This window comes from Canis lupus, chromosome 29, assembly GCF_011100685.1.
Source record: "Canis lupus familiaris isolate Mischka breed German Shepherd chromosome 29, alternate assembly UU_Cfam_GSD_1.0, whole genome shotgun sequence".
In the NCBI taxonomy this organism is placed as follows: Eukaryota; Metazoa; Chordata; class Mammalia; order Carnivora; family Canidae; genus Canis; species Canis lupus.
This window is the reverse complement of record NC_049250.1, coordinates 29445535-29472250: the sequence shown is the minus strand read 5'-3', so window position 1 is coordinate 29472250 and position 26716 is coordinate 29445535. Positions and strand designations below refer to the sequence as shown.

The 26716-nt window shown below is 37.3% G+C and overlaps 1 protein-coding gene and 1 long non-coding RNA gene across 8 annotated transcripts in view; one reads left to right on the top strand and one right to left on the bottom strand.

Annotated features, from left to right (window-relative positions):
* Window positions 1-15038, top strand: part of SNX16 (sorting nexin 16) — a 39800-nt gene extending 24762 nt beyond the window's left edge. For all 6 annotated transcript variants that reach the window (XM_038579621.1, XM_038579619.1, XM_038579620.1 and 3 more), the window contains 4 exons: window positions 730-799; window positions 11332-11468; window positions 11979-12098; window positions 12981-15038. In XM_038579621.1, the coding sequence (XP_038435549.1) occupies window positions 730-799; window positions 11332-11468; window positions 11979-12098; window positions 12981-13077 (424 nt within the window). In that variant the 3' untranslated portion in view covers window positions 13078-15038. The remainder of the gene's footprint in view (window positions 1-729; window positions 800-11331; window positions 11469-11978; window positions 12099-12980) is intronic.
* On the bottom strand, window positions 1348-24097 carry LOC111093108. Of its 2 annotated transcripts, none has more exons than XR_005381156.1 (3): window positions 23185-24097; window positions 18905-19029; window positions 1348-1518 (listed from the first exon to the last, which is right to left on the bottom strand). It is a non-coding gene; the product is annotated as an uncharacterized LOC111093108 (long non-coding RNA). The 2 variants fall into 2 exon arrangements; XR_005381155.1 differs by lacking the exon at window positions 1348-1518 and adding an exon at window positions 18564-18818 and having other exon boundaries at window positions 23185-24093.
* Between the last annotated feature and the right edge of the window lie 2619 nt (window positions 24098-26716).

Sequence of the window (26716 nt, the reverse complement as noted above, 5' to 3'; positions counted from 1 at the left end):
CAACAGTAGGCTATTAGTAAAGTTTATTGAGAGTTAAAAGTTATATGCAGATTTTCAGCCGCACAAGGGGTTAGCACCCCTAACCCCTGTGTGAATGAAGGGTCAACTGTATTTCATTATTTTGAAATTTATGATAATTCAGAAATAAGTTGTTCAGTATTTTTTTTCCCTTAAACTCTTTAGGAAAAATAAGTAAATTACTGTAATAAACATGATTGTAAGAAAAATCTTTAACTTGTTTCAGTAAATACTTTTCAGTTACTTTAGAAGCATCTCCTGACAATGAAACAAAGTATAAATTAGAAATTGTATTTCTTCATAACAAGATGACATTTTTAGACTAGCGTAAATTAATATTTTTTAGAAGTAATACTATTTCTATTCATCATTTAAGTTGGTCTCCTATACCATTATTGTGGCTTATATTTTATGTCCTGCAGTTTTTATGTAGCATGAATTTATAATCTCTATTTATGTTCATAAGATTGTAGAAAACTGCTTTAAAATCTTAGTATCTTGTAGAAAACTGCTTTAAAATCTTAGTATCTTCTATAGATTTTATATTTATATTTGGCTGGTTGTGTAAAAACACATAAACCAGCTTACTGCTTTTGGTATATACTCAAAACCAACTTTCTTAAAACACTGTATAGCTTCAAAGTAACTGGCTTTTGCTGTCTTTTGTAAGGTTATTTGTACCCCAGCTTATTTTTTTTTTCCTTTGAAAAGCCTTGCAGTAAGAGAATTTCTTTGTCTGGATGATCCACCAGGTCCATTTGATAGCCTAGAAGAAAGCAGGGTAAGTGCTGTATTATATATCACATGGAAAGGGGAACAAATAATACAGTACAATAACTATATTGTTTCTTGAATGGAATAGCAAACAGCAAAGTATTAATTTTAGAGCATCATAGTTTTACACAGAAAGCTTCTAATGTTTGGGTCAAAGGTGTCTTTCATTGAAATACATGAACCTACTTCAGTGAAAAAATAAAAGTTCATACATGTCATGCCATTAATGGAGCTCTGAAATTAAATCTTGCTTTTTTTTTTCCTCCTTTTTTTACTAAAAAAAAATCATCAGGAAATTTATTTTACTACATTTAAAAATGCTATTTGGGGATCCCTGGGTGGCGCAGCGGTTTAGCGCCTGCCTTTGGCCCAGGGGGCGATCCTGGAGACCTGGGATCGAATCCCACATCGGGCTCCCAGTGCATGGAGCCTGCCTGCTTCTCCCTCTGCCTGTGTCTCTGCCTCTCTCTCTCTCTCTCTGATGTGACTATCATAAATAAATAAAAAAATTTAAAAAAAATAAAAATAAAAAAATAAAAAATAAAAATGCTATTTGTATGCTGAGTTTTCTTTCATCTAAATATCAAAGAACCTACAATTAAAATCAATTAAAACTTACCTTCAGAAGTAGAGGTTATTGTCTTGTTATCAGTTCAACTCTAGCCTGATGCTCCTCAAATTACGGTAATTGACGTGTTAGAGTGGCCTGTTTCTTAAAGCATTTGGCTAGATTCACAAAACAGATTTGGTTATAGTAGATTAGCTAGGATTTTATGCAAGTTTTTTTCCCCAGAATGTTCAATGGCATTTAAATGGAACAGATTTAATTGGTTGATTTGTACTGTTTTCAGTTAAACTGAATCTGTTCTTTGTATTAGAGTGAATGCCATAGCTTTTTGGAAGCAGCTTTATTGAAGTAAAATTTTCAACCATTAAATTAGCTCTTTGCTATTCCATTGTAAATGTACAATTTAATAAAATTCAGGGGATCCCTGGGTGGCTCAGCGGTTTAGCACCTGCCTTTGGCCCAGGGCACGATCCTGGAGACCCGGGATCGAGTCCCGCGTCGGGCTCCCGGCATGGAGCCTGCTTCTCCCTCTCCCTTTGCCTGTGTCTCTGCCTCTCTCTCTCTCTATGTCTATCATAAATAAATAAAATCTTAAAAAAAAAAAAAAAAAATTCAGTAAATTTGTAGGACTGTGCCACCATCACCATAATTCCATTTTAGAAATTCCCATCACCTTGGAAAAAGTTCCTGCAAGCCATTTTGCAATCCATCCACACTCCCAGCTCCAGACAACTACTGATCTGCAAATTTGCCTTTTCTGGATATTTTATGTAAATAAAGTCATACTGTGTGTGTGTGTGTGTGTGTGTGTGTGTGTGTGTAATCAGTATTCAATATACATATTCTTTTACAGATACACTATGCATAACATATAGTATCCAGTATATAATCTCTACAGTCTCTTTGTTTAGCATCATGTTTTTGAGGGTCAACCGTATATAGCCTCTATGAAAATTTCATTACTTTTTATTGATGAATGGTTTTTCATTGTATGTATATACCACATTTTGTTTATCTAGTTGCCAGTTGTGGGACATTTGAATAGTTTCCAAATTTGTGCTATTTTGATTAATGCTGCTGTGAACAATCTCGTAGAAGCTTTGTGTAGACATTTGTTTTCATTTCTCTTGGATTAAACAAGAAATGGAACATTTGCTTATATGGCAAATTATGTTTAACTTTTTAAAGAAACTTCCAAACTGTTTTCTTTCTTTCTTTTTTTTTTTTTTTTTGCAAACTGTTTTCTAAAGCAACTATACCATTTTATATTCCCACCACTAGTATATGAGAGTTCCCGTTTATCCATGTCCTCATAAACATAATTTATCTGTCTTTTGGAGTATAGGCATTCTTATGGGTGTGTGGTAGTATTTTACTATAATTTTAATTTCCATTTCCCAAGTTTTTTATATTGGTCACTTTTTTTTAATATGTTGATCAACTTTTTCATGTTTTTTTTAGCCATTTATGTGTTTTCTTTGATGAATTGTCTAAGTCTTTTGTCCATTTTGTTTTTTTTTAGTTTGTTTGTTTTTTTTTTTTTTTTTTTTTTTAGTTTGACTGTTTTATTGACTTGTAAGAATTCTTTATTTTGGATATAAGTCCTTTACCAGATATTTGATTTGCAAATATTTTCTCTTGATCTGTATGTATCTTTTCATTTTCTTAATTGTGTCTTTTAAAGTACTAATGTTTTTAATTTTAAAAAAGTTTATCACTTTTTTTATGGCTTATGCTTTTGGTATTGTATCTTTACCTAGGGGCACATGGCTGACTCACTCAGTAGAGCATCCAGCTCTTGATCTTGGGGTCATGAATTCAAGTTCCATGCTGGGCATGGAGCCTACTTTAAAAAAAAAAAAAAAAAAAAAAGGACACTCTACCTAACACAGGGTAGAAAAGAAAAGTTTTCTCCTTTTTTTTTTCTAGAAGTTTTATAGTTTTTAGCTCTTCAACTTAGTCTTTAATCCATCCTGACCTGATAGATATTTATAAGGTATGAGGTAAGGATCTTAAGTTCCTTACTTGTAGATATCTAATTTTGTCAGTACCATTTATTGTGTTGGCACCTTATCAAAAATCAAATAAACATAAAAGATTGGGTTTGTTTCTGGACTCTTAATTCTCTTCAATTGACCTAATTACCTATCTTTATGCCAATACCATGCAGTCTTGTTTATTGTTTATTACAGCTTTCTTATGGTTACTATTTATCTTTTTTCCTTTTTTTTTTTTTTTTTTTTTTTTTGCTTTCAGTTTGTGAATTTCTAAGGTTTGTCACTTGTATAAAGCATATAGTTGGGTCTTGGTCTTTTGTTCAGTCTGACATCTTTACCTTTTATATCTGCCATTTTCCAGTTCATTTTCTATCTATCTCCTCTGTTTTGGTCCTCTTCCTCCTTTACTGCCTCCTTTACATAGTTTTAGTATGCCAGTTTGATTCCTCTGTAGAAATCTTTAGTTTTTTATTTTTTAGTGGTTGCTCTAGGTATTACAGTATGCATCCTAACACTACTTAAGAGTAATACTTAATTCCAGGGAATTATAAACTTAGCTCCAGTATATCTTTTTCCTCCCCTCCTTTGTGTTGCTATAATTACATATTTTTTTAAGTAAGCTCTAGGCCTAACATGGGGCTCAAACTCATGACCCTGAGATCAAGAGTCACGTGCTCTACCAACTGAGCCAGCCAGATATTAATATTATTACATATTTTAAATCTCTATGTCATAAACCCACTAATACAGTGTAATAATTATTTCTTTATACAATCTTTTCACTTATGAAGAAATTAAGAAAGAAATGAGGAAAATGTTATCAACTCTTTCATATTTATCGATATATTTACTATTTCTAAATGCCTCTTCATTTCTTCCTGTGGATTGGTGTTATCACATTCTTTCAGCTTCAAGGCCTTCCTTCCTTGAGTACCTTTTGTAAGGCAAATCTGATACCAACAAATTCTCAGTCTTTGTTCATCTGGGAACGTTCATTTGTGAAGGAGAATTTTACTGATTTTTTTTTTCTTTCATTACCATGTGTCATTCCTCTGTCTTCTGGCTTCCATTGTTTCTCATCAGAAGTCAACCTTTAATTATATTGTTCCCATGGACGTGATGAGTCATTCTGCCTTTGCTACTTTCAAGATATTTTTTGACTTTCAGCAGTCAAATTATGATATGTCAAGGTGTTTATCATAATTTGGCTTCATTGAACTTCTTGGATTTGGCAGATTAATGCTCTCCATCAGACTAAGGAAGCTGTTGGCCATTACTTCTTCAAATAATTTCTCAGTCCTTTTGCCTTTCTCCTTCTGAGATTCCTATTACAAACATACTTCACATAATACTATATGTTTCTGAAGTGCTGTTCATGTTTTTCAGTCATTTTTCCTGTTCTTCAGCTGAATAATTTCTTTTGGACTATCTTCAAGCTCACTCATTTTTCTGTCATTTTAAATCTGCTATTGAGCCTCTCTTGTTAATTTTTCATGTCAGCAAATGGGCTGATCAACTCTAGAATTTCTATTTGCTTTTATTATTAGTATTCTGTTTCTTAATTGAGTCTATACTATGTTAATTAATTACTATGGTTTTATAATCTCTGTATCTAGCAAGACAAGCTTTCCTTTCCTTGTTCTTCAAAATTGACTATTTGTTTCTCCATATGAATTGTAGAATCAACTTCTGAGTTTATGAAAGATCCTGGTTGTATTTTGTTTGGAATAATAATGCATTTACTGAAAAATTTTAAAGAGCAGTCATTATAGAATGGAATCTTCCTATCAATAGATCTTTGCTTTATTTAGGTCTTTTTTAGAAGTCTTCAATAAAGGTTGAATTTTTTCTTTAAACTTTTAGAGAAAGCAGTAGAATTTATTCTTTATGGGTTTTTTTAATCATAATTGGTATTTTATTATCTTCTAATTTATTACTATTATATTTTCTATATATTTTATATGTTACATATTTGGTGAGATCTCTCATTAGTTTGTGGATCCTTTTAGATTTTCTATATATATAAAATCATACCTTCTGAAATACTACCAGTTATGGTTTTTCCTTTTTAATTCTTAATACCTTTTATTCCACTTTCATATTTTTTGTGTGTATGCAAACTGGGATCTTTGCAGTTAAATAGAAGCAGTTATGGCAAACATCTTTTCCTTTCTTACTAACTTTTAATAATTCTGTATTTCACCATTGAATATGATGTTTCCTACAAGCTGTTGGAAGTTGTGGGTTGTATTTTTTTATGCCTTTGCTTTTGAGTTACAGAAGTTCTATTCTTAGTTTGCTAAAAGGTTGTGGTATGTGTATGTTATCAATGCTCTTGCTTCCATCTATAAAGATGATCATATGGGGTTTTTTAATAGATAGCATGGTAAATCACATTCATAGATTCTCAAATGATAAAACATTCATTTCTGAGGTTAACTCATTAATTCAGCATTTTTTTAAATTGCTGGATTTGAATTATAATGCATTTAGAATTTTTATGATATAATTTTCCTCTCTGCTATTGTCACTGGATCCGGCATCAGGATTATACCAATCTTATAAATGGAGAAATACTCTCTTTTTCTTTTCTCCAGAACCATTTGAATAAGATCAGTATTGTTTGTTCCTTGAGTATTCATTAGAACTCACCTGAAAAACAACCTGAGTCTGATATTTTCTTTAGTTTGTTTTGTAGTTTTATGGGTAGATTTTTTAGCAACTGATGGTTTCTTTTTTTTTTTTTTTTTTTTTAAGATTGTATGTATTTATTCATGAGAGACACACAGAGAGAGGCAGAGGAAAAGCTGGCTTCCTGCAGGGAGCCGGATAACAGGATTCCATCCCAGGACCCTGGGATCACGCCCTGAGCCGAAGGCAGATGCTCAACCACTGAGCCACCCAAGTGTCCAAAAAACTCTTAATGTATCTATAATTACCAAAAGTAGTATACTAAATTTACTCGTTATGGTTGGTTATTGAAGTTTTTTTTTAATTCTGTAGTTGAAATATACTAGTGAATCATTCCTTTTATTATTAGATAGTGACCTTTTTGTGCCTAGTAATGTTTTCCACTTGAAACACATTGCTCTGAGATTAATAAACTGTACCTTTTGTGGGAGAGAAAGAGCAGATTTGCCTGTTGCCTGATAAGTATTTTTCTATCTTTATATTTAAAGTGTGTTTCTTGTCGGCATCATAGAGGTAGATTTTTGGGTTTGATGCAAACAGAAAAATCTGTTTTTAAACTGATGAGTTTATTGTGATATGTCCAGTAATTACCAATATATATGTATTTATTTCTGCCATTTTATTTTGTGCTTTTTATTTACCTTCCTTTTTCTTCTTTTCTTCCTTTAATATATTTAGTGAGTTTTCTCTCTTTCCTTTTTCCCTCTACTTTTGGCTTCTAAGCTCTGTATTCACTGTCTTTTATTTAATGGTCATATATTGTTCTCATCAAATAATTTAGAACCATTATTGTTTACAGCCTCCCCAAAGTGAGCCAAGCTTCCTTTGATTTACCTGCACGTTTACCACTTTGTTTCCTCACCATTCCAAGTTCTTTCATATCAGTCTTTCCACTGGGGCTCAAGTAACTGCTCTTAAAGTACATTGTTTAATAGTTCTTTCAGTGTTTGTGTGTTGGTTTAGGTCTTTAATGTCTGAATTTTTTTTAAATCTTGCTCTCATTTTTGAAGTATGATTTAATTGGGTCTAGAATTCTGCCTTGATAGTCATTCTTCTCAGTGCTTTGAGGTCTTTTCCATTGCCTTTGCTGTGAAACATCTATTCACAGTTCATTGTTGTCCCTTTCTAGTACACTGGTTTTTTTCTTACTAGTATTTTAGAAACCTTCTCTTTGATTTTAGCATTTGCAGCTTTACTGTCTTATTTGTGATTGGTGTTTACTTCGTCTTCCTTTTATTCTTCCCAAATCTGAAAATACTAGTATTTAATCAGTTCTAAAAATCTTTCTCCTGTTTTCTCACTGAGTATTGCTTCTCCACATTCTCTCTGGGTTTTCTTTTTTTTTTTTTAGGAACTCAATTTATAAATATGTGTGTTAGTTTCCTTTTCCTTCACATTGTCTGTCTCCATTTCCCTATGTGTCATTCTTCAATGAATAAATTCTGTAATTTTCTTAGTTCTAGCTTCTAGTTTACTATGTTGCATTCAGACAGGATTATTCTGTCTGATACATCCATTAAGATTTTAATAATATTGACTATACTTTTCATGTCTTGACATTCTATTCTTTTGTGTCAAGTATACCTGATATTTTTTAATAGTGGCTTTTAAAAAATACTTTAAAGTCATTATACATGTTCATATTTTATGGTTTTTATATAGTAATATGCTATCTGAAGTTTATGGAATTCTAATCCTTCTTTTCAGTGGATTTCCCAGTGGGTTTTGTAATTTGGGATTATAATTTTTTTCTTTTTTTTATTTAAGATTTTATTTATTTATTCATGAGAGACACAGAGAGAGAGAGAGAGAGGCAGAGACACAGGCAGAGGGAGAAGCAGGCTCCATGCAGGGAGCCTGATGTGAGACTCGATCCCGGGTCTCCAGGACCCCGGGCTGAAGGCGGTGCTAAACCGCTGAGCCACCCGGGCTGCCCTGGGATTATAAATTTACTTTGATTAGAACTTTGTCTCCAGGAAACCTGAACAGCCAGAGTTGAGGGTATATCCTTTGCTTGCTTCTGCAGAGATAACTTGAGTATCATTGATCCTGGACCTTTTTTTTTTTTTTTTTTTTTTGCTAATTTCTAACTAATTGTGATAGTATAAATTCAAACCAAAATCCACAGAAAGCACTGGCCCATGGTTATAGATTCTTCAGAGAAGACTCTGTTTCCCACCTAAAAGCCAAGATGAAACAGTCTTCTTTGATGCATTTTTATGTTGATGAATGAGTTTTGTTAATGGCTTGGCTCTTTAGAGTTCTTTATTCCTGAGTATCTCTCTCTCTCTCTCTCTCTCTCTCTTTTTTTTTTTTTTTTTTTTTTTTTAAATCACTAGCCTTAAAATGTGCCTGACTCATCTCTTGTCCCATCTTGGTGTTTAAAGTTCAAAGTTAACAAAAAGCTATGTCAGTGCACCTGCTGGTGGCACTTGTTTTCATTCCTCTTTGTTTTTGTTCTCTGTGATTCACCTCTGTTTCTTGCCCACATTTAAAATGTTGAGTTTTTAGCTAGATATTTTATAGCCAGAGGCCTTAGTTTGTCTGGTCACCCATGCTGTTATCAGTGGAAGTTATGTATGGTTCATTTCTTTTGTTTTTCTCTGTATTCCTACATTCTATTGGCATGATAGTTAAAAACTGTTTAGTTTTTCCATAATGTGCATATACCCAGATCTTTACATTTGGGAGTGTTTATAAGGTTCATCTTATGTCATTAGGTAAAAAAGCCACAGAATGAAATGTATTATATACGTCCATCTATATAAAGACAAATATTTGAGAAACTGAAAGTAATTCAGTTGGGTGGAACATGGGTTATGCAGAGGACCAGAGGAAAGGAAAAGTAAATACAGCAAGCTCTGAGGTTGGGGTAAAAGGCATATGTTACATCATAAGGTACTTCACTTGCCAAGGTAAGATATTTGGCCTTATTATTTAGGCAGTATTAAATCGTAGGTAACATGATAAGATCTGTTTTTAAGAAAGCCATCTCAGGGGATCCCTGGGTTCTCAGCGGTTTAGCACCTGCCATTGGCTCAGGGCCTGATCCTGGAGTGCCAGCATCAAGTCCCACATCGGGCTCCCTCCATGGAGCCTGCTTCTCCTTCTGCCTGTGTCTCTGCCTCTCTCTCTCTCCCTCTGTGTCTCTCATGAATAAATAAATAAAATCTTAAAAAAAAAAAAAAGAAAGAAAGAAAGAAAGAAAAAAGAAAGCCAGCTCAGATTGCAAAGTGAACATGCCTATTAGCTTACTGGTGTTATAGTTTGGTTAAGAACTGAAGACTATAGAAATGAGAACAAATGACAGAAACACTAGAGGCGTTGATGAGGCAGTGGGGGTGAGGAGAAGGGCAAGGTGGAAAGATAGTTATCTTTGGGCCATAGAAATTAGAGAAATGGAGTGATCGGAGATCCCTGCCTGGTGGCTTTGATAATGAGGCTGTATAATAGATTGCAAATGCTGTTTGACTTGCCATTGGCACATCTAATTGAAGAGGACCAGTAGATATATGAATGATGTCTATACACTAAGGAAAGTTGTTGGAGATTAACAACAACAAACCACATCGGAAGTTGATAGGATATGTAGAGATGAGAGCTGAAGTGTTCACAGTAAGTGCAGTTGCCCAGGGATGGCATATAGAACAAGAGAGTATATAACCAATGGCAAAACTTTGATGAATGCCCACATGCAAAGAACAAATAGAAAGCTGGGCAGCCCGGGTGGCTCAGCGGTTTAGCACCACCTTCAGCCCAGGGCCTGATCCTGGAGACCTGGGATCGAGTCCCACATCGGGCTCCCTGCATGGAGCCTGCTGCTCCCTCTGCCTATGTCTCTGCCTCTCTCTCTCTCTCTCTCTCTCTCTCTCTCTCTCTCTATCTCTCATGAATAAATAAATAAAATATTTTTTAAAAAATTAAAAAAGAAAGAAAGCTAAAAGCAACTGTCAAAGTTAACAGGTTGAACCAGAAAGTTTTATGGAGGCCAGTAAAATAGGATTCCATTAATTTTCTTTTAAAAATTAGGTCAATAGTGACAGTGAAGTCAAGAAAAAAACAATACTTTGGGTTTGATGATTAGAAAGTCATTGTTAGCCTTTGCCTGGGCGTAGTTAGTAGAGAAAAAGAGAGGGAAGCTCCTGCTTTAATGATTTTAGAAGTAAATGAGGGCTTAAATTTGGGTGATAAAAAACTTGTGGAAAAACTTTTGTTTTGAAAGGAAGGAGATGAGTTAGTAGCTAGAGACTCATGATTAAGAGGGAGATGAAGATGATTTTTTTTTTTATGGCGAAATTTTTAGGATTTACTTAATCAACTTCAGTCAAGTTTATTAACTAAATTTTGGGTCCAGGGGAAGGGGAAAGGTTGAAAAATTAGGAGGAAGTGTATCTTCCAGAGGAGGTAGGGTAGAAAGGTAACTTGAAGAATCATGTTCTTGAGGAAAAGAAAAGGAAGCAAATGTAGTTGGGATTCAGGGAGTCAGTGGGATTCTTGTTTTTTGTTTTCTTGTATAGGAATCAAGATCATCTGCTGGGTTTGGAATCAGCGATAGTAACACATTTTAGACTTGCCAGGGGTGAAGGTTTAAAACAGTCACAGAGAAGACATGACAAAGAGTGATAGATAAATGGGAATAGTTAAAAGAATTGATCAGCAACACTGGAAGCCTCAGGATAAGTCACCCACATTTTTTCATGACATTTTTTATGGTTGTATGATTTTGTTTGTCCTAATCTTTATTTCAGCAGTGTTTAGTATCCTGGGTATGAAGGAGACAATGAAGGTTTTGAATGAAGATGGAAAAAAAAGCAAAAAGATAGCAATGTTGAAAAAAACTTGGCATTATTTAGGTACTATAGAGGAGATTGTTAAAATAGTATCGCTCTGAGCTAATACAAATCAATAGCCACAATTTTTCAAAACGTATGTTCATGTAGGACTGGGCAAAACTAGATGAAGGAGAATATAAACTTAAACAGTAGTTATTGGTTATTTTTTCCCCCAATTCTATGCTAGTGGGTTATCACATATTCATTTCAAGCACCGTGGCTTTCTGCTTAAAATTCTCAAGAAAGGGGATTTGTAGTTAAAAGTCCTGCAGGTAGGTTGGGACCTAGTGTCAAGATAGAAGAGACCAAAAAAGATGAGGGAAGAGAACAGATTGTTTGGGCTGCACACATATTATTTTGATTATGTCCTTTGACTCTTCAAATAAATGCTCTTGAGGAAGATACTGTAAAAGTAATTAATTTTATTTTTTCTGCATTTTTTGTTTTTAAGGCTTTCTGTGAAACTTTAGAAGAGACAAACTACCGTTTTCAAAAAGAACTACTTGAAAAACAAAAAGAGGTGGAATCACTGAAGAAACTGCTGAATGAAAAGCAACTTCATATAGAAACTCTAGAAAACAGAATCAGGTGTATTGTGATACTTGCATTTTTAGCCTATTCATTCAACTCTTCATACTCTGGGCTAAATGTCTTTTGTATTTTAATATGATTTAGAAAATTCTGATTCCAGAAGTCTTAGACTTTTGATGTACTTTCTTATAGATTAGGAAAATTGCCTTTTGATAATTTACTTAGAAGGCTGACCATTTAAAGGATGGGAAACATCAGAAATAGAAGCCTATAGCTGTTCAAAATAAACATTATTCATTTTAACCTATTTAAATACTACCTTTGTTTCTAGTCATATTTTCACATATGAAAGTTGTAGTTTGCATTCTTGTCAGCATATATTGAATTGATGTTAAAATCATTTTACATTAATCCTAAGTACTAATTTCTCTGTTGACTCCCAGAGTCAGCAATTTATTAGCCACATTAAGAAAAGCTGAAGACTACTAAAGCTACATGTACTTACAAAAATAAACCAATATATACCTTATTTCTAGAAAATAACTTGTTGCTATAATTTGCTTTTAGGACCTTGTCTTTAGAACCTGAAGAATCACTACACGTGTCAGAAACAAAAGGTGAACACATCCCAAAGGTGGAGTCTTCCACATTTGAGGTTGATCAAGATGTTTTGCATGAAGAATCTGGGTAAATAATATTTAGTTTATTATAGCTTGATCATCTAAATAATTAGAAATAGTCAATGATACTCCATAGAGTTTTTTTTTTTTTTTTTAATGAACTCAGTGATATTGTAAAAGAGAAGGACTATAGACCTCCTAGACTGTCTCTAAAAATGAGTCTCTGGCATCTAGGCTGTAAATATTATTACTTTGAAGATATGTCTAAATTAACTATTCAGTTAATTAATAAAGTTTGTAAAGTTTGACAAATTAATATCCTTCAGTCTTTTTCCATTCAAAAAGTGGGATACCATAATAGCAACCAGCCGGCCTACCTAACAGAAATGATGAAAAGATAGTATATTTGAAAGGACATAGAATATTTATTACTTATAAGTTCAAAGTCATCATTAATACTTTAGTGATAGTTAAACTGTAATTATGAAAACAAATTTTATGTGGGCACAGGTCATTATAAACTGGACTTTTATTGATAAATGGTAGTTGAGAGAGCTGAAAGAGTTAAAACTATATCTCCAAAGGTGGTGTCTGGTACTGACAACTTAAAAATATTAAATTTCTGATCAAATATTTAAATATTTCTTTCCATTAAATATTTTTCTTTTTTTTTTTTTAATTTATTAATGAGAGACACAGAGAGAGAGAGAGGCAGAGGGAAGAGCAGGCTCCATGCAGGGAGCCTGACGTGGGACTCGATCGATCCTAGGTCTCCAGGATCAGGCCCTGGGCTGAAGGTGGCACTACACTGCTGAGCCACCTGGGCTGCCCCCATTAAATATTTTTCCATTAATATTTAAATATTCTCTACATTAGATGAAAAAAAATTTAAGGTAATAATGAAATGAAATATCTAATGTCTTCATTGTCATGTTTCTCTTTTTTGCAGAGCTGATGATAAGCCATGCTTAAGTTTTAGTGAACCTGAAAATTCTGTATCAGACATAGAAGTAGCAGAAGTGGCATATAATGGAGAAGAAGACTAATACATGACAAGCAGTTCCTTCCATTTATATGTTTCAGCAAATTTAGAATATTTAAAATGAAAAAAAGACTGAAGCATTTCCAGAAAACAGAAAGATTGCACATGTATAAAGTTTACATAAAGAAAAGTTTTTTAAGTTATCGGGATAGGAAATGTATTCACTGCTGCTTTAAATTGTCTTTTATCCAACCTTTGTATTTAATACACTAAAAAAAAAAAAATCTAGTTAGAGTTGTTATCAAGATTGACATTCTTAAATAATGTGCGTAAATTATTTTGGTATTTTGCCAATATGTTGCTCCAGACCAATGTCTGCTTGTGTACTCGTGTGTGTGTGTGTGTGTGTGTGTGTGTGTGTGTTTGTATTTAAAATGCCAATTATATCAGTTACATGGACATTAATTGCATGTTGCTACCTGGTTGATATATATACTGCTTTATATCTCTGACATGATATATTTTCATTAGTTTAAATCAGCAGTAAAGACAAATTAAGTTTTAAATATTGACGCGTTTACCATCTCTAAATAAAAATTGCCTGTTTGCAATGTTATTGTATTTAAAAAGAAGAAAACTTTCTAATACCAAAGGAAAACTATTTGAAAGACCTATAGTAACATATAATAACATAGCTAAAGTGATAAAATAGCCTTGATTTTAAAAGCTAATTCAGTATCAGAATACCATAATAGGTGTCCTAGTTTATTATAATATGTTCTACTTGTTTATTTATTATCTTTATCTTAAACCTCTACCTGTAGAATCAGTGAGTTTTCCTCTTTCAGAATACTACCTCTTTTTGCTAATCAAGGTATACTCTTTTGGAAATATAGATTCTAAGCAAATAAGGAGTTATATAAAAAAAATAGAGAATAAAAAGCCATATATACTATAATGTTCCTAGCTACATTGACTCCTGGGATTGCATTTATATGTCTCTATATGTGAATATGTTGCTCTAATGTATTAAGGCTGATTTTCCTTTTAATATATTTAGCCAAGTGATGCACTTTATGATAATTAAACTCTTTTGTGCCAAGTTTAATTGGTAAATTTCTTTAGTAAATGGAGTTAGGAAAAAGAATTATGTAGTGCCTTCACTATTTCACTTTTTACAGCAGTCTGCTAGGGTCTATGAGTCAGCTTTATGAAAAAAAGATTTGCTTATAGTTCTTGAAAGTGCCTTGTTTCATTTTTACACTATGAAGTTACTCGTTTACTTTCTATTTCCACTGCTTTGCAAATTGCTGTTAATAAGTGTTGTAATTGTGCTAGCATTTTGAAATCCCAGTTGGTGTATTGAACTGCATGTGCTTTCTAAAAGGTGTGGGAAACTTACTGGGGAAGCAGAATTACAATCTCCAGTTTTGTTTTCTTTACTATCTAAAAGTTTATCAGTATCTTGATGTACACATTAAAATACGGTTTTTAAAAATTCTACTTATGTAGACTTAAGTGGTCAAGTGGCTGTTGTTAACTTTTGATCTGAAACAGAGGCTGCTTCTTACCAAAGTTCAAAAAAATTTAAAAGCCTTTGTCAAAATGCACAAATATGTTCTGTCCCAGAGTATTTTCCACAAAGTATACTAGAAATGTGTTTACTATCCTGGGAGAGAGAAAGAATATAATAAACTATTTATTCATTTCAAAATATCCTAGGCTTGAAAAGGTTTAAAAAGAACAATCCTTTAAATTAGTATCATTTTTTAGTGTAATGACAAGATGATCTTTGCTAAATTCCAGATATTCACGTGCTACATACATGTCTGTTTTAAAGTGAACCATACACTTTCAAAATCTGGCCTTTCGGGAGATTGTATGTAAAGTTTTGGATGGGTGAAGAAAAACTCTTGTTAATTAATAAAACCACTATTTATATTTAGAATTTACTTTTTTTACTTTTATGATGCATTTTATTCCCAGTATTATATTCACTTAATAAATTATTTTTTCAGTACAGCAGTAGCTGTGTTGTTTAGATCTTGAATACAATTTTCCCCTTCAATTTCAATGTCCTATTACAAATTATTGTAAATTTAATTATACTTAACTGCTGCATTTCACAGATGTGGAATGAGTTTATGATATATTTTTAAGTTTACACTTTATATTACTGATCATTTTAAGTCTTTGTGACTAGGTGCACACTTCAAATGTAACAGCCAATATTAATTAAAAAATGAACATAATTCAAACAGGAAACACTTCTGTAAATAATCTTTTAACCTTTTAAAAATTAAGTTCATGTATGGGTAGCAAAAACATAAACCAGCATTTTAAAATGTGCTTTAATTTGTCTACGATTCTGAGAGTAAATATTTAATCTATGTAGTCTACTTCAACTATGTGTGATATTAGAAGGGAACAGTGGCTTTAGGTCTAAAAATAATTTGTCTAGTTTGAAATATGTTTTGTTACTTACAGGAATAGAGGAGTTTGGGGATTATGTTACAAATAAGTGTGGATTCCCAACTAGTAAAGAGAGGAATCTAAATTGTATCCTCTGGGAAATTTTCAGAAAGCTACATATTTGATCCACATTTTAATTCTTCCAAAAGATAATAGAATTATTTTTACTGCATTGCACTTCTGTGCTATTAGCTTCTACTAGCAAAACAATCATCAGAATTTGTATTTTCAACATGTGTTCTTAAGGCTAATATCTGCCATTCCACACAGTGTACCCTTTATGAGGACTCACAAGAGAAGATTCTCTTAAATCTCAGCAGTAAAACCTGTGCTTTTCTTGAGAATTGATTTTGTTTTTATCTTAAAGACTGTATTACTGTCTTTCTCTTTTTTTATTTGTTTTTTGGGCAGCCTTAAGCGAAATTGTAGCTCACCTGTAGCTACCATATAGAACCTTAGGAGTTGTGCTTTTGTGTAGTAAACATAGCTTTATTTTTCTTATTTTCTCAACCCCAGTTTTCCTCCCTATTTGAGGTCTCCAATTAGAAACAGATGTACTTTGTTCTGATAAAGTGTCAGATTTGAATGATATTTTAGACTACATTAGGTAAGAACTTGTCATAGCCTGTACTAACACAATTACTGCACCATTAAGGATGGCAGTAATTACACAAAACTAAATTATTCTTCCCTTTAAAAGATGTTCTTAAGTAAGGATTAGTGAATGGAATGCAAATTTAGAAATGCTAGCTAGTAGTAAGCTATAGGTAGGTTCTTGGTCAAGACACAATATTTATAAACTCAGACTATGGTTTTAACCATAGCCTCAAATTAGAAGACCACCTTTGCCACTTCCTTGTGTATCATTGACAGAAAAGTAGAATAGTGTTATTAGCTCCACACAAAACAGTAATAAAAATACAGCTAATGTATACTCAATATAAAGTTGTGTTTTATTGTAATAGATTACAGATAAGACTTGGTATAGACTTTGCCCTAATGGAATATTTGCAACCTAGCTAACTATAATCAAAGAAATATTAGATGCTGGCTAACGTTCTTTGATATGAAATGTAAAGCCTACCTTGGGGGTGATTAAGCCCATATTTGAACAATTATTTCTTAGAATTAGCTCATCTACCAGTCCAGTATAGCAAAATACCATTCATTGACTAACCTAAAGATTCTTTGCCCCCTCCAAAATAGGAATGGGATAAACTAAATAGTTTTTTCAGCTCCCCTTGCAACTAGGTTTGAGCCTGTGACATGATTATGGCCAGTGAGATGGATGAAAGTATGCCAGTAGCTTCTGGGAAATGACTGTAAGAAGGTAAGTATGCTGCTAATGCAGCCTCACGCCACCCCCCACCTTTTGACCTCAGTAATGTGCAGAGGTACTGCAAATATGAGGTGTGAGGATATGAGGGAAGAGTAGGGGAATTACAGAGACTTTAGCCACCTGTGAAACCACTAAAAATGTTTTTTTCGTTAATTGTACCAAAATAAAATCTGTGTTTAGTTTGAATTACAGGTTTAACCTTAGAGGGTAAAAGGCTCTTTAAACAAAAAGATTTTTCTTCTTGTGATGCTATTGTATATTTTGTTAGTAAAGAAAAATAATTAAAAGAACCTTTTTTTCTTGAAAGCTAAAAGAAAAACATCTATTAGACATCAAAGATAGCTTACTTCTGAGGCTCCTTTTAGCAAATCAAATATGAAAGAGAAAATCTATTGTTCTACATATATGTAGTCGTCCGCTCGGGCAGCTGTAACAAAATACCCACAGAATGGATGACTTTACCAAAAAGAAATTTATTTTCTCACGGTTCTGGGGCTGAATGCCAAGATCAGGGTGCCAGCAGAGTTGGTGTCTGGGGAGGACACTCTGAGTTACAGAGAATAAGCTCTCTTGTCTCACATAAAGACATTGGTCATGTTGGATCGGGACCCCACCCTTAGGATCCCATTTAACCTTAACTTCCTTAGAAAGGGCCCCATTTCCAAATATGGTCACTAGAGGAGGGTTAGAGCTTCAACATACGAATTTGAGAGGGGCACAAACATTCAGTATGTAACAGTACAGGATGGATGTAACATCATTTAAGTGCTTACAAAGATATTTCTCAGTTCAAGAGGTTAAAGACCATTCATTTGTCCATTGAACAAATATTGACCATCTAACCATGTACATAGATAGAACCAGCTCTGGATTATAAAAAGTGTTAAGCACATGAATCCCCTCAAGGATTTCAGACCAATACAGCTTTTTATACAGGCTCATGGGTACGTTGTGCTGCAGTGTGGTAAGTGTGCTGGTAATTGTGGTATTCATGTTGAATCATGGGGTGAGAAAGCTGGAAAAGAGAGCAGGTATTTCCCAGCAGTAGAAATGTAGAGCTTTAGCTGCTGCCTCCAAGTGAAAGGGCATGCCAAGCAGAAGAGTCCGCTTCGGCCTGTGCAAGTGGCAAGGATCATAGCATCCCTAGTTCTTCCCTCATCCAATATATCAATTCTCGCTCCAAAGTAGATTCCCACTTCCCTGATGTGATCGGTCAAAGAGGGACACGCAAATCACACTACGTACCTTAAACATTTTATTTTGACTTACTGCATGTATTTTCATTTGCCGAAGTTCAAATAGAGGTGCAAAGCCTTTCTTTGGTACGGTTTTACTAATGGGCACTTCTGGTTTTCTCCCTCGCTAAGCCATACCCCTAAAGCATTTGCTGATTCCTAGCTTTAGTTTCTGTAGCATGAAGGTATAAGATGTGTACGAAGGAATCTTTGGTAGAAAGCACAATTTTTACCATTTTTTTTTCAATCCTGTGCCTGCTATCTTGCCTATACTTTTACTGTCTTTCCAAACTGACCTAGTTTTACCTACAAATGATCATTTGTTCTCAGATTTCATTGTTTTCATATATATTAATAACCTTATTTAAAATTTAATTTTAGGGGTGCCTGGGTGGCTCAGTCAGTTAAGCGTCTGCCTTTGGCTCAGGTCATGATCTCAAGGTCCTGGGATCAAGCCCCATGTCAGGCTCCCTGCTCAGCAAGGAGTCTGCATATCCCTCTCCCCCTGCCCTTTCCCCTGCTTGTGCATACACTCTCTCTTCCTCCTAAATAAATAAATAAAACCTTTAAAAAAACGAAATTTAACTTAATTTTCAATACAGCTAGTCTACACAAATTTGAAAGCAAACTGATGCTTGGAAATCACACAGCTCTCTTGGAAGGAAAGAACAGTGTGCAGGTACTCTAAGAAGAAACCAACTAGCCACAAGCACTCAGGGTGTCCTGGGTGTCAGCAAATTTTATACAGAAGATGCAGAACTGGAAAAAAAAAAAAAAGATGCAGAACTTTGGCAGGTCAATTATGAATTCTAAGACTGGTGTCGGGGGTCAAGGGGATAAGTTACCTTATACGTTGAGCCCATCCAGTTCTCCTTATCTTCATGCCTTCCCTTTGGTCCAAATCACTAAGATCTCCCTGCTTCCGCCTTCACCCCACTACGATTCAGTCTCCCGTGGCAGCCATGGTTTTCTTTTTGAAAAACATAAATCACAGCATGTTTTTTTCTCTACTTAAAAACTTGTAAAGGTTTCTCATCATGTTTAATGTTACAACATTAAGACTTCTTTATATGACCTCCAAATATGATTTCACTCTGCCTTTACTCTCCTTAATGGTAGCGCACATGCCCCATTTTCTGATCCTTGAGTCTATTATGGTCTTCTTCCTCCTACCCTGGCCATATCCCCTGCCTACAATGCTACTCACAGAATCCTGTCAGGCTCTCCTCTTAAATCATAGGTTAAATGTTACCTCTGCAGGCAACCTAAAATAGTACTTAAAACTGTCATCTCCATCTTAGATTTCTATCTCTTTTTTTTTCCTAAGATTTTATTTTTTTTTAAGATTTTATTTATTTATTCATGATAGACATAGAGAGAGAGAGGCAGAGACACAGGCAGAGGGAGAAGCAGGCTCCATGCCGGGAGCCCGACATAGAACTCGATCCCGGGTCTCCAGGATCGGGCCCTGGGCCAAAGGCAGGCGCTAAACCGCTGAGCCATCCAGGGATCCCTAAGATTTTATTTTAGAGATAAGGAGAGCACAAGCAGGGAGAGAAGAGAGAGGGGGAATTCTTTAGGGAAAGAATCCCAAGCAGACTGTGCAACTGAGCACACAGTCCCAGGTGGGGCTCGGTCTCACCACTCTGAGATCATGACCTGCAATGAAACCAAGAGTTGGTCGCTTAACTGACTGAGCCATCCAGGTGCTCTTTAGGTTTCTTATTTACTTTTTTATTGTCTGTTTCACCTGTCTACCTCACAGTGCTTCCCCTAAAAACTTTGTCTTTCTTTCCTCTAATCCTTCCTCTTGCCCATCACCACTAAGCTTAGGAGAAGATTGGGCACATAGTAAGTGCTCAAAAATATTTATTAGATGATTAAGATAAAGGCCTAAATTAGGGAAATAATAGAGGTATGTGAAATAAAATTGAGTCTTGGGAATTAATACTTTGGGTAGATTGATAGGCTACTAACTAAGGAAGAGAGAGATGACAATGAGATTCAGGGAGTCAGGCGGTAGATTCAGTTTGGGACATGCTGGATTTGAAATACTATAGGAAATCCAAGTGGAGGTCTCCAGGAGGCAGTTGGATACAATCACCCAGAAATCAGGGCAAAGGTCTGCCTTAAGGAATTCAAATCAGGTTAATTAGGAGAAACCGTCTTGTTCTTCATATCCCTTGTCATAATACAGTGGTCAAAAACCTATTAGGGACTTATATGTTAGCAATACTGAAATGAAGAAGACCAACAATGCATGACTTCATGTGTACTATGGTGACAGGTGTCATGGAAATAAGTCTGATGGGCTCAGCGGTCTCATTCAGTTCATTTGTTTTTCATTCCATAAGTAATTTGTTATCAGAGAAGAGTATGTTTTTCTTTTTCCTGTAGAGGAGATACAATAATAGCACAATATCACAAAGTTTGTCTTTTTGTGTTTTAATTTTTAATATTTAAAGCAAAGTTTAAGAAAAAGAAGAAATCCAGATAGAGAATAGAAAGGTTAGTAATCAAATAAATATAATTGCAATATAGTATTTTCACTAGAGGATGGAGAAATGAATTCTGCATTGTTGGTGGGAGTGTGAATGAGTTTAAGAATAATTTTGGGGGCAGTTGGTATGTTCATAGCCTTCAGCCTAGCAATTAAATTTCTAGGAACTTAAACTAAAAAAATATATGCAACGTGTAAACCTCTGCCCAAAGGATGTGCATCACATTTACCACAGACACTTCAACCAAAGTTTCTAGTATTAAAGGAATTTGTTAAATATTTATGGCATATAAAAAAGTAGGCTCTTTATTCAATAAAGTGATGTTGCAAAGATTTAAAGATGTTCATGATACACCACTAATTGAAGGAAGCAGGTTATAAAACAGTATGATCTCACTTTTACAAGCAAAAAGTTACACATTTATGCAGTTGTACACAGAAACAATACATACAGTAAATTAATAGTCATGGTTACCTACTTGATAGAATTATGAAGGAATTTTATTCTATTTCCATGAATCAATTGTCTACAACAAATGTGCAAATAATTTTTAAAATTATTTCTAAACTAATAATAATATGTGTCTTGCCCTACCATCTATTCTCTGTTTTACTCATGGCAAATTCCTCAACCTCTGTCTCCTGAAACAAAAAGATAATGCCATCCAAACTACATTGTTGTGGCCTAAATGGAGTAGGAAAATGCTAGTCCCAGTCTATCACGTAGGAGGCAGTCATAAATGAGCAGAAGCTGACATCCAGCCTCCCACCCTAAATACTATTATCGTTGGCCATTCAGGAATCCATCTGTAAACCTAAAATACTGTGGAAATCATTTATTAAAATGACTGGTGGGCAGAAGGAATTCATTGGCCATGTTATTCCATCATCTACACTATATTTTATTTATTTTTTAAGGATTTATTTATTTGCAGGGGGAGGGGCAGAAGGAAAGTGACTCTCAAGCAGACCCCCCCCCGACCACCACCACCGAGTGCAGAGCCCAGTGCAGGATCAATCCCACGACCCATGAAATCATAATGTGAGCCAAAACTAAGGGTTGGATGCTCAACCAACTGAGCCACCCAAGGGCCCCATACTCTATATTTTAAATTTTGAAGACTCGAATAGGCTTTATCTGGTTTACAAATGGTTTATATTCTAACCACGTGTCCAAGTGCTGCATTTGATAAATGGAAACTTAGCAAACTCAAAACGCCCTTTTAATCTATATAATATCCTGGAAATGTGTATAATATTTGCAATGGGACAAAATGGTTTTGAACTGGTAATTGAATGATAATGTAATATCATATTTACCTAGACACGTGGGGCTTGAGGAAAGCAGTTTAATTAGTGATGAAAGGTAAGTGGAGATTTCTCTAAAGAATCTAATGGGAGATTTCAAAGTGAGCCGGGCCAAATAGAGATGATGCAGTTTTGAAGTCTGCTGAAAAATGACAAGCCTGACTACCTCCATTAAATAGGCCAACAAGCAATGCAGAAGATTTACACCATAAGGACACAGGTGAGCAAACAGATGGCTCCCCCAGTTCCTTATGAAAGCCACCCTCGCATGTGGTGGTTCATGCAGCTCACATGGGGTGATTAAGTGTACCAGGTCACAGGAGCAAAGGACGCACTGGCCTCCTGCACCCCCTAAGCCATTAGGCTGAAGTGAGACCATGTGAAGGTCTAACTAATGCCATATAAGGAAATTCCTTGCAGTTCCAAAATACCTGGCAATTCTGTTTTTTAAGTTTCTTCTTGCGTGTACCAGGACAAATCCTGGCCTGCCTGGCCCCGGCTCATAAGGTGGCTGGCAATGAATTTCTTTGTTAGGCATAAGCCTATCAATCAAGAGCTCTAAGCTTATTTATGCTTACTAATCAAAATGAGGTATGTTTTTGCTTAAAACAGAATAACGTTTTTACTGGGGTAACTAGACAGGGGTTAGAAGACAGAGGAAGAAGTGAGAGTGGGCCCAGAGTCAGAATAATTAAGTATACATGGTAAAAGAAGACAAAGCAACAAGACCCTGTGGGTAAAGAAAGATGACCAGAGGAGTCTATGGTGGGTAAACCGAGGCAGACAAAGGCCACCAGGCAGTTAGTCTGGGAGGTCCATAATTTGGTACATCTACCCTTCAGATACTCAATGATTAAATTTAATTGTATCTTGGAGAAGTTGATTTTATAACACGTGAACATCATCATGTTCAAAATAAGACTTTTGCTGTATGTAGCAAAAGAGAAATAAATTCAGGAACATTTCATTTTTTTTTAGCGAGATAATGCATGAATGTCTCAATTAAAGTTGATATAGCTTCCATAGATATATATTTACAATACCTTCCCCCAAATATTTTTTTAAATCCGTTGGGTTTTACTTTTCTGAGCATTTCATATCTACAAAACGATTCCTAATTTTCTCCAGTTCTTGGAGCCCCAGAACTCTCCGAGTTCACCTGCCTCTTCTTCCAATCCCAGTTAAGAACACACCTTAAAATTGAACAGACCCATGTTTGACTTTTGGTTCTGCCTCTTACCAGGTGGGGCAAATTATTTTGCTTCTCTGAGCCTCAGTGCTCATATACAATGAAGATAATAATAGTGCTCTGCTCACCGGTTTGGTCTGCTGAGACTGTGTGAAAACAGGTGTCAGGTGCTCAGAAACATTGTAGGCATTGCGCTCAGCTACCCAACACTCCATCCGCCTGTATACATTCAGGCATTCAGTCAGCAAGCACTGCTGGCCATCTACTGCGTGGAGGGCACGTGCTTGACATGTGCTGCAACAAACTCAGCCATCCATGACCCAGATCTTTGTGTGACATTCCTCCTGGGTGCCCAGGACGTTAGACCCAAGGCATCTGCTACATTCCTCCAGCAGAGTACTTACTACTTACGGTCGTACTCATTTAAGTGCATCCACCACATAGACTCCAAGCAGCCCTTGACTGCTTATGTCATAGTGGGGGTGTACCCATGCCAGGGGCTCAATAGATTTGTTGCACATGCATGGGTTGCGACCAAACCTTGGAAATAACATTTTAAAACAAGGTGTTTGGAACCTGTAGCCCTCCGTCAATTAATACTTCCTAAAGTACTCACAAGTGGTATAGACCCAGGGGTCCTGTTCTAACTCGGAGTACATTAGAAATCAGCCGGCCCACACAGCCTCGAGCACAAGGCCCCTTCATAGGAAGTCTGCTGCGCCCATAGAAGCAGCAGGATCAGGAAAGCTTTCACTGTAGGGTAGCAGTTTGCAGACAGACTCCACGCGAATCCTAGAACCCTGAAGCCTGAAAGCTGCTCAAGTCTTCTGCTCCAAACCTCTCATTTTGCAGATGAAACCTCAAACCGGAAAAATTACATGAGGGCAGTAAGCAAGTGGTGGAGGGTCATGGAAAAAATAAAAATAAATAAAAAATAAAAGATCTCTTGGGCCCCCAGCCCAGTGCTTCTCTTCCCTGTGCTTGGTTATCTTCAAGCCCTCGGGGTGATGGTTCGGAGTCGCTACCTGCGAATCCTTCTTCTCCACGGCCGGGGAAGGGAGGGAGGGTTCTCTATTTTGCCCCTGATGCCAGCTTCCAGGCCTACCCACTGGGCTCAGGTGGTGAGGGAGGCTCATGAGCCCGCCTGCACCCCGACGGCCAGGATGAGGGACGGGCGAGCCGAGCCCCGCTGCATGCACCCACCCACCCCTCTGAGGGCCTTGCAAGCCGCTGCCCGTCCCAGGGCCTGGAACCTCCCCAGGAAGAACTAACCGATGCTCCGAGTCCCTGGAAATGCGACCCCCCGGGTCCCCGCTATAAGTGCAGTCCGTCTTCCCGCTGCCTCCAACAGCCGGAGCAGCGCCCCCCGAGGCTGCAGGCGCCTGCTGGTCGCTGCTGGCCCGGGAGCTGCTCTGCTGTGCGCGCGGCTGAGCGAGGCCGCTGCGTCCTGCGGGGGCCCCGGGAAACCCAGGCTCCGGCGAGGCCCACGCGGGCGCCTGCAGCTCTGCAAGATGCGCCGGGGGTGCCACCACGCAGAAGCGGGGATCTGAAGCCGCACGGCCTGTCGCTTGCCGAGTTCGCAAAGAACCGTCGTCAATCTAAGTCTCGGAGAACAGGACCCGAGCTGCTCTGGGTGCCCCGCGCACGCGGCGGCCCGGGCGCTTCTCGGCGGGTGCGGGGCGCCCCCTGGCGGCGAGGACGCGCGGCCGCGCTCGGCGGAGTCGGCGGAGGGCAACCCTGCGGGGCGCGGGGCCGAGCCCCCGAGCCCCCCACACCCCCCCCCCCCCCGCCCAGCCTCAGCCCCGTCACTCGGGGGCGGGGGGTGGGGGGGGCTCCGGCCGCCGGCTCTCATCCTGCCCGATCCGCTCCTATGTCATTCCCCATCCAGCCCTCTTCCTCCTGGACTTCATACTTGGCCCTCGCCTTGCCCATTTTTATATCTGAGATGCTAAAAAGTCATTCTCACCCATTTTTTAATTTAATTTTTTTTCAAAGATTTTATTTATTTATGCATGAGAGACAGAGTGGGGGAGGGGCAGAGACACAGGCAGAGGGAGAAGCAGGCTCCATGCAGGGAGCCCGACCTGGGACTCTGGGTCTCCAGGGTCACGCCCTGGGGTGAAGGCAGGTGCTCAACCGCTGGGCCACCCAGGGATCCCCCTATTTTTTTTTTAAATTTAATAAACTTTCCTATGTGTTCAATTCCATTATTTTACCTATTTATGGCTGGAATGTTGGCTACACAGTATTGACAGGTGACTGTTATCTTTAAGTCCTTAATACTTTAAAAAAAAAAAAAGGTTTTATTTATGCATGAGAGACGGGGTGGACACAGGCAGAGGGAGAGGGAGAAGCAGGCCCCATGCAGGGAGCCCGACGTGGGCCTTGACCCTGGGTCTCCAGGGTCACACCAGGCTTAACCACTGAGCCACCCGGGATCCCCAAGTTCCTCCTCCCTACATTTTCATTTACTCATGTGCTCCTTATTCCTTTGCAAAAACTTTTTCCTGGTTTTTGATTTTTTGTTTTTTGGGTTTTTACTTTCAGCTAGTTTTCTAAAAGTGGTCTGATTTTTTTGTCACCTTATTTTGGAAAAATAAATTTTTTTCTCCTACTCCCCATCTCCCTTTAGAGGAGGAGTTTGGATCATCTGAGAACAGATGCTTTGTTCGAATACTTAAAAGATGGAAAGCTGCTCTTTGACCACATAGAAATGGAACAGTTTTCTGTACTGTTAAAACATATCATAGAAGCCAGAGAGCCTCCTGGATTTTCTACTGTTTACCCTACTCCTTCCTCAGTTGAATCTCCACTAACTGGGTGTTTGCCTTCCTCTTCTCTCTCCAGCTTCAATTTTTTGATCCCAAACTCTGGCTCTTCTACAGATGATCCTTTGCTCTGCAGCCCTCTAATGACCGAGTGGCTCTAAACGCCTGTTTTGATGTCCAAAGCCAGAGCCTGTCGTCCCAGCCCCCACCCCGGGTCTGCTCCTCCCCTGATATCCCCTACCTCATAGAAAATGGCACAACTATATGCCAAGTCACTCAAACAAGAAATCAAGGAATGTGTAGGACTCCTCGGTCCCCTTTGGCCTCCCTCCACACCCAAACCCCATTGCCATGCTCTCAGCTCATGCCAGCCTCTCAGTAGATGTCCCCGTGTTCACCTTGCCCCTCTCCAATCTGTTCTCTGTTTTTGTGATAAAGTTTGTAAAATGCAAACTGATCCACATTTAAGAATCCTCCATTGGGATGCCCGGGTGGCTTAGCAGTTGAGCATCTGCCTTCGGCCCAGGGCGTGATCCTGGGATCCTGGGGTCGTGTCCACATCGGGCTCCCCGCAGGGAGCCAGCTTCTCCCCCTGCCTGTGTCTCTGCCTCTGTCTCTGTGGGTATCTGTCATGAGTAAATAAATAAAATCTAAAAAAAAAAAAAAATCCTCCACTGACTCCCACATACTTTCAGCATAAGTCCAAACTCCCACACCAGGGTATTCGAGGCCTTCATCAGCTGGCTCTTGGCAGCCTCATCTTCACCACCCCCTGCTCCAGCCATCTCAGAGGCCAGCTGACCCTCTCCCACCTCCCTGCATTAGCTACGGCTCACTGCCTCCTCAGACGAGTTCCTTCAGTGCTCGGTCAGGGAACAGGCTGTCCGGAAGG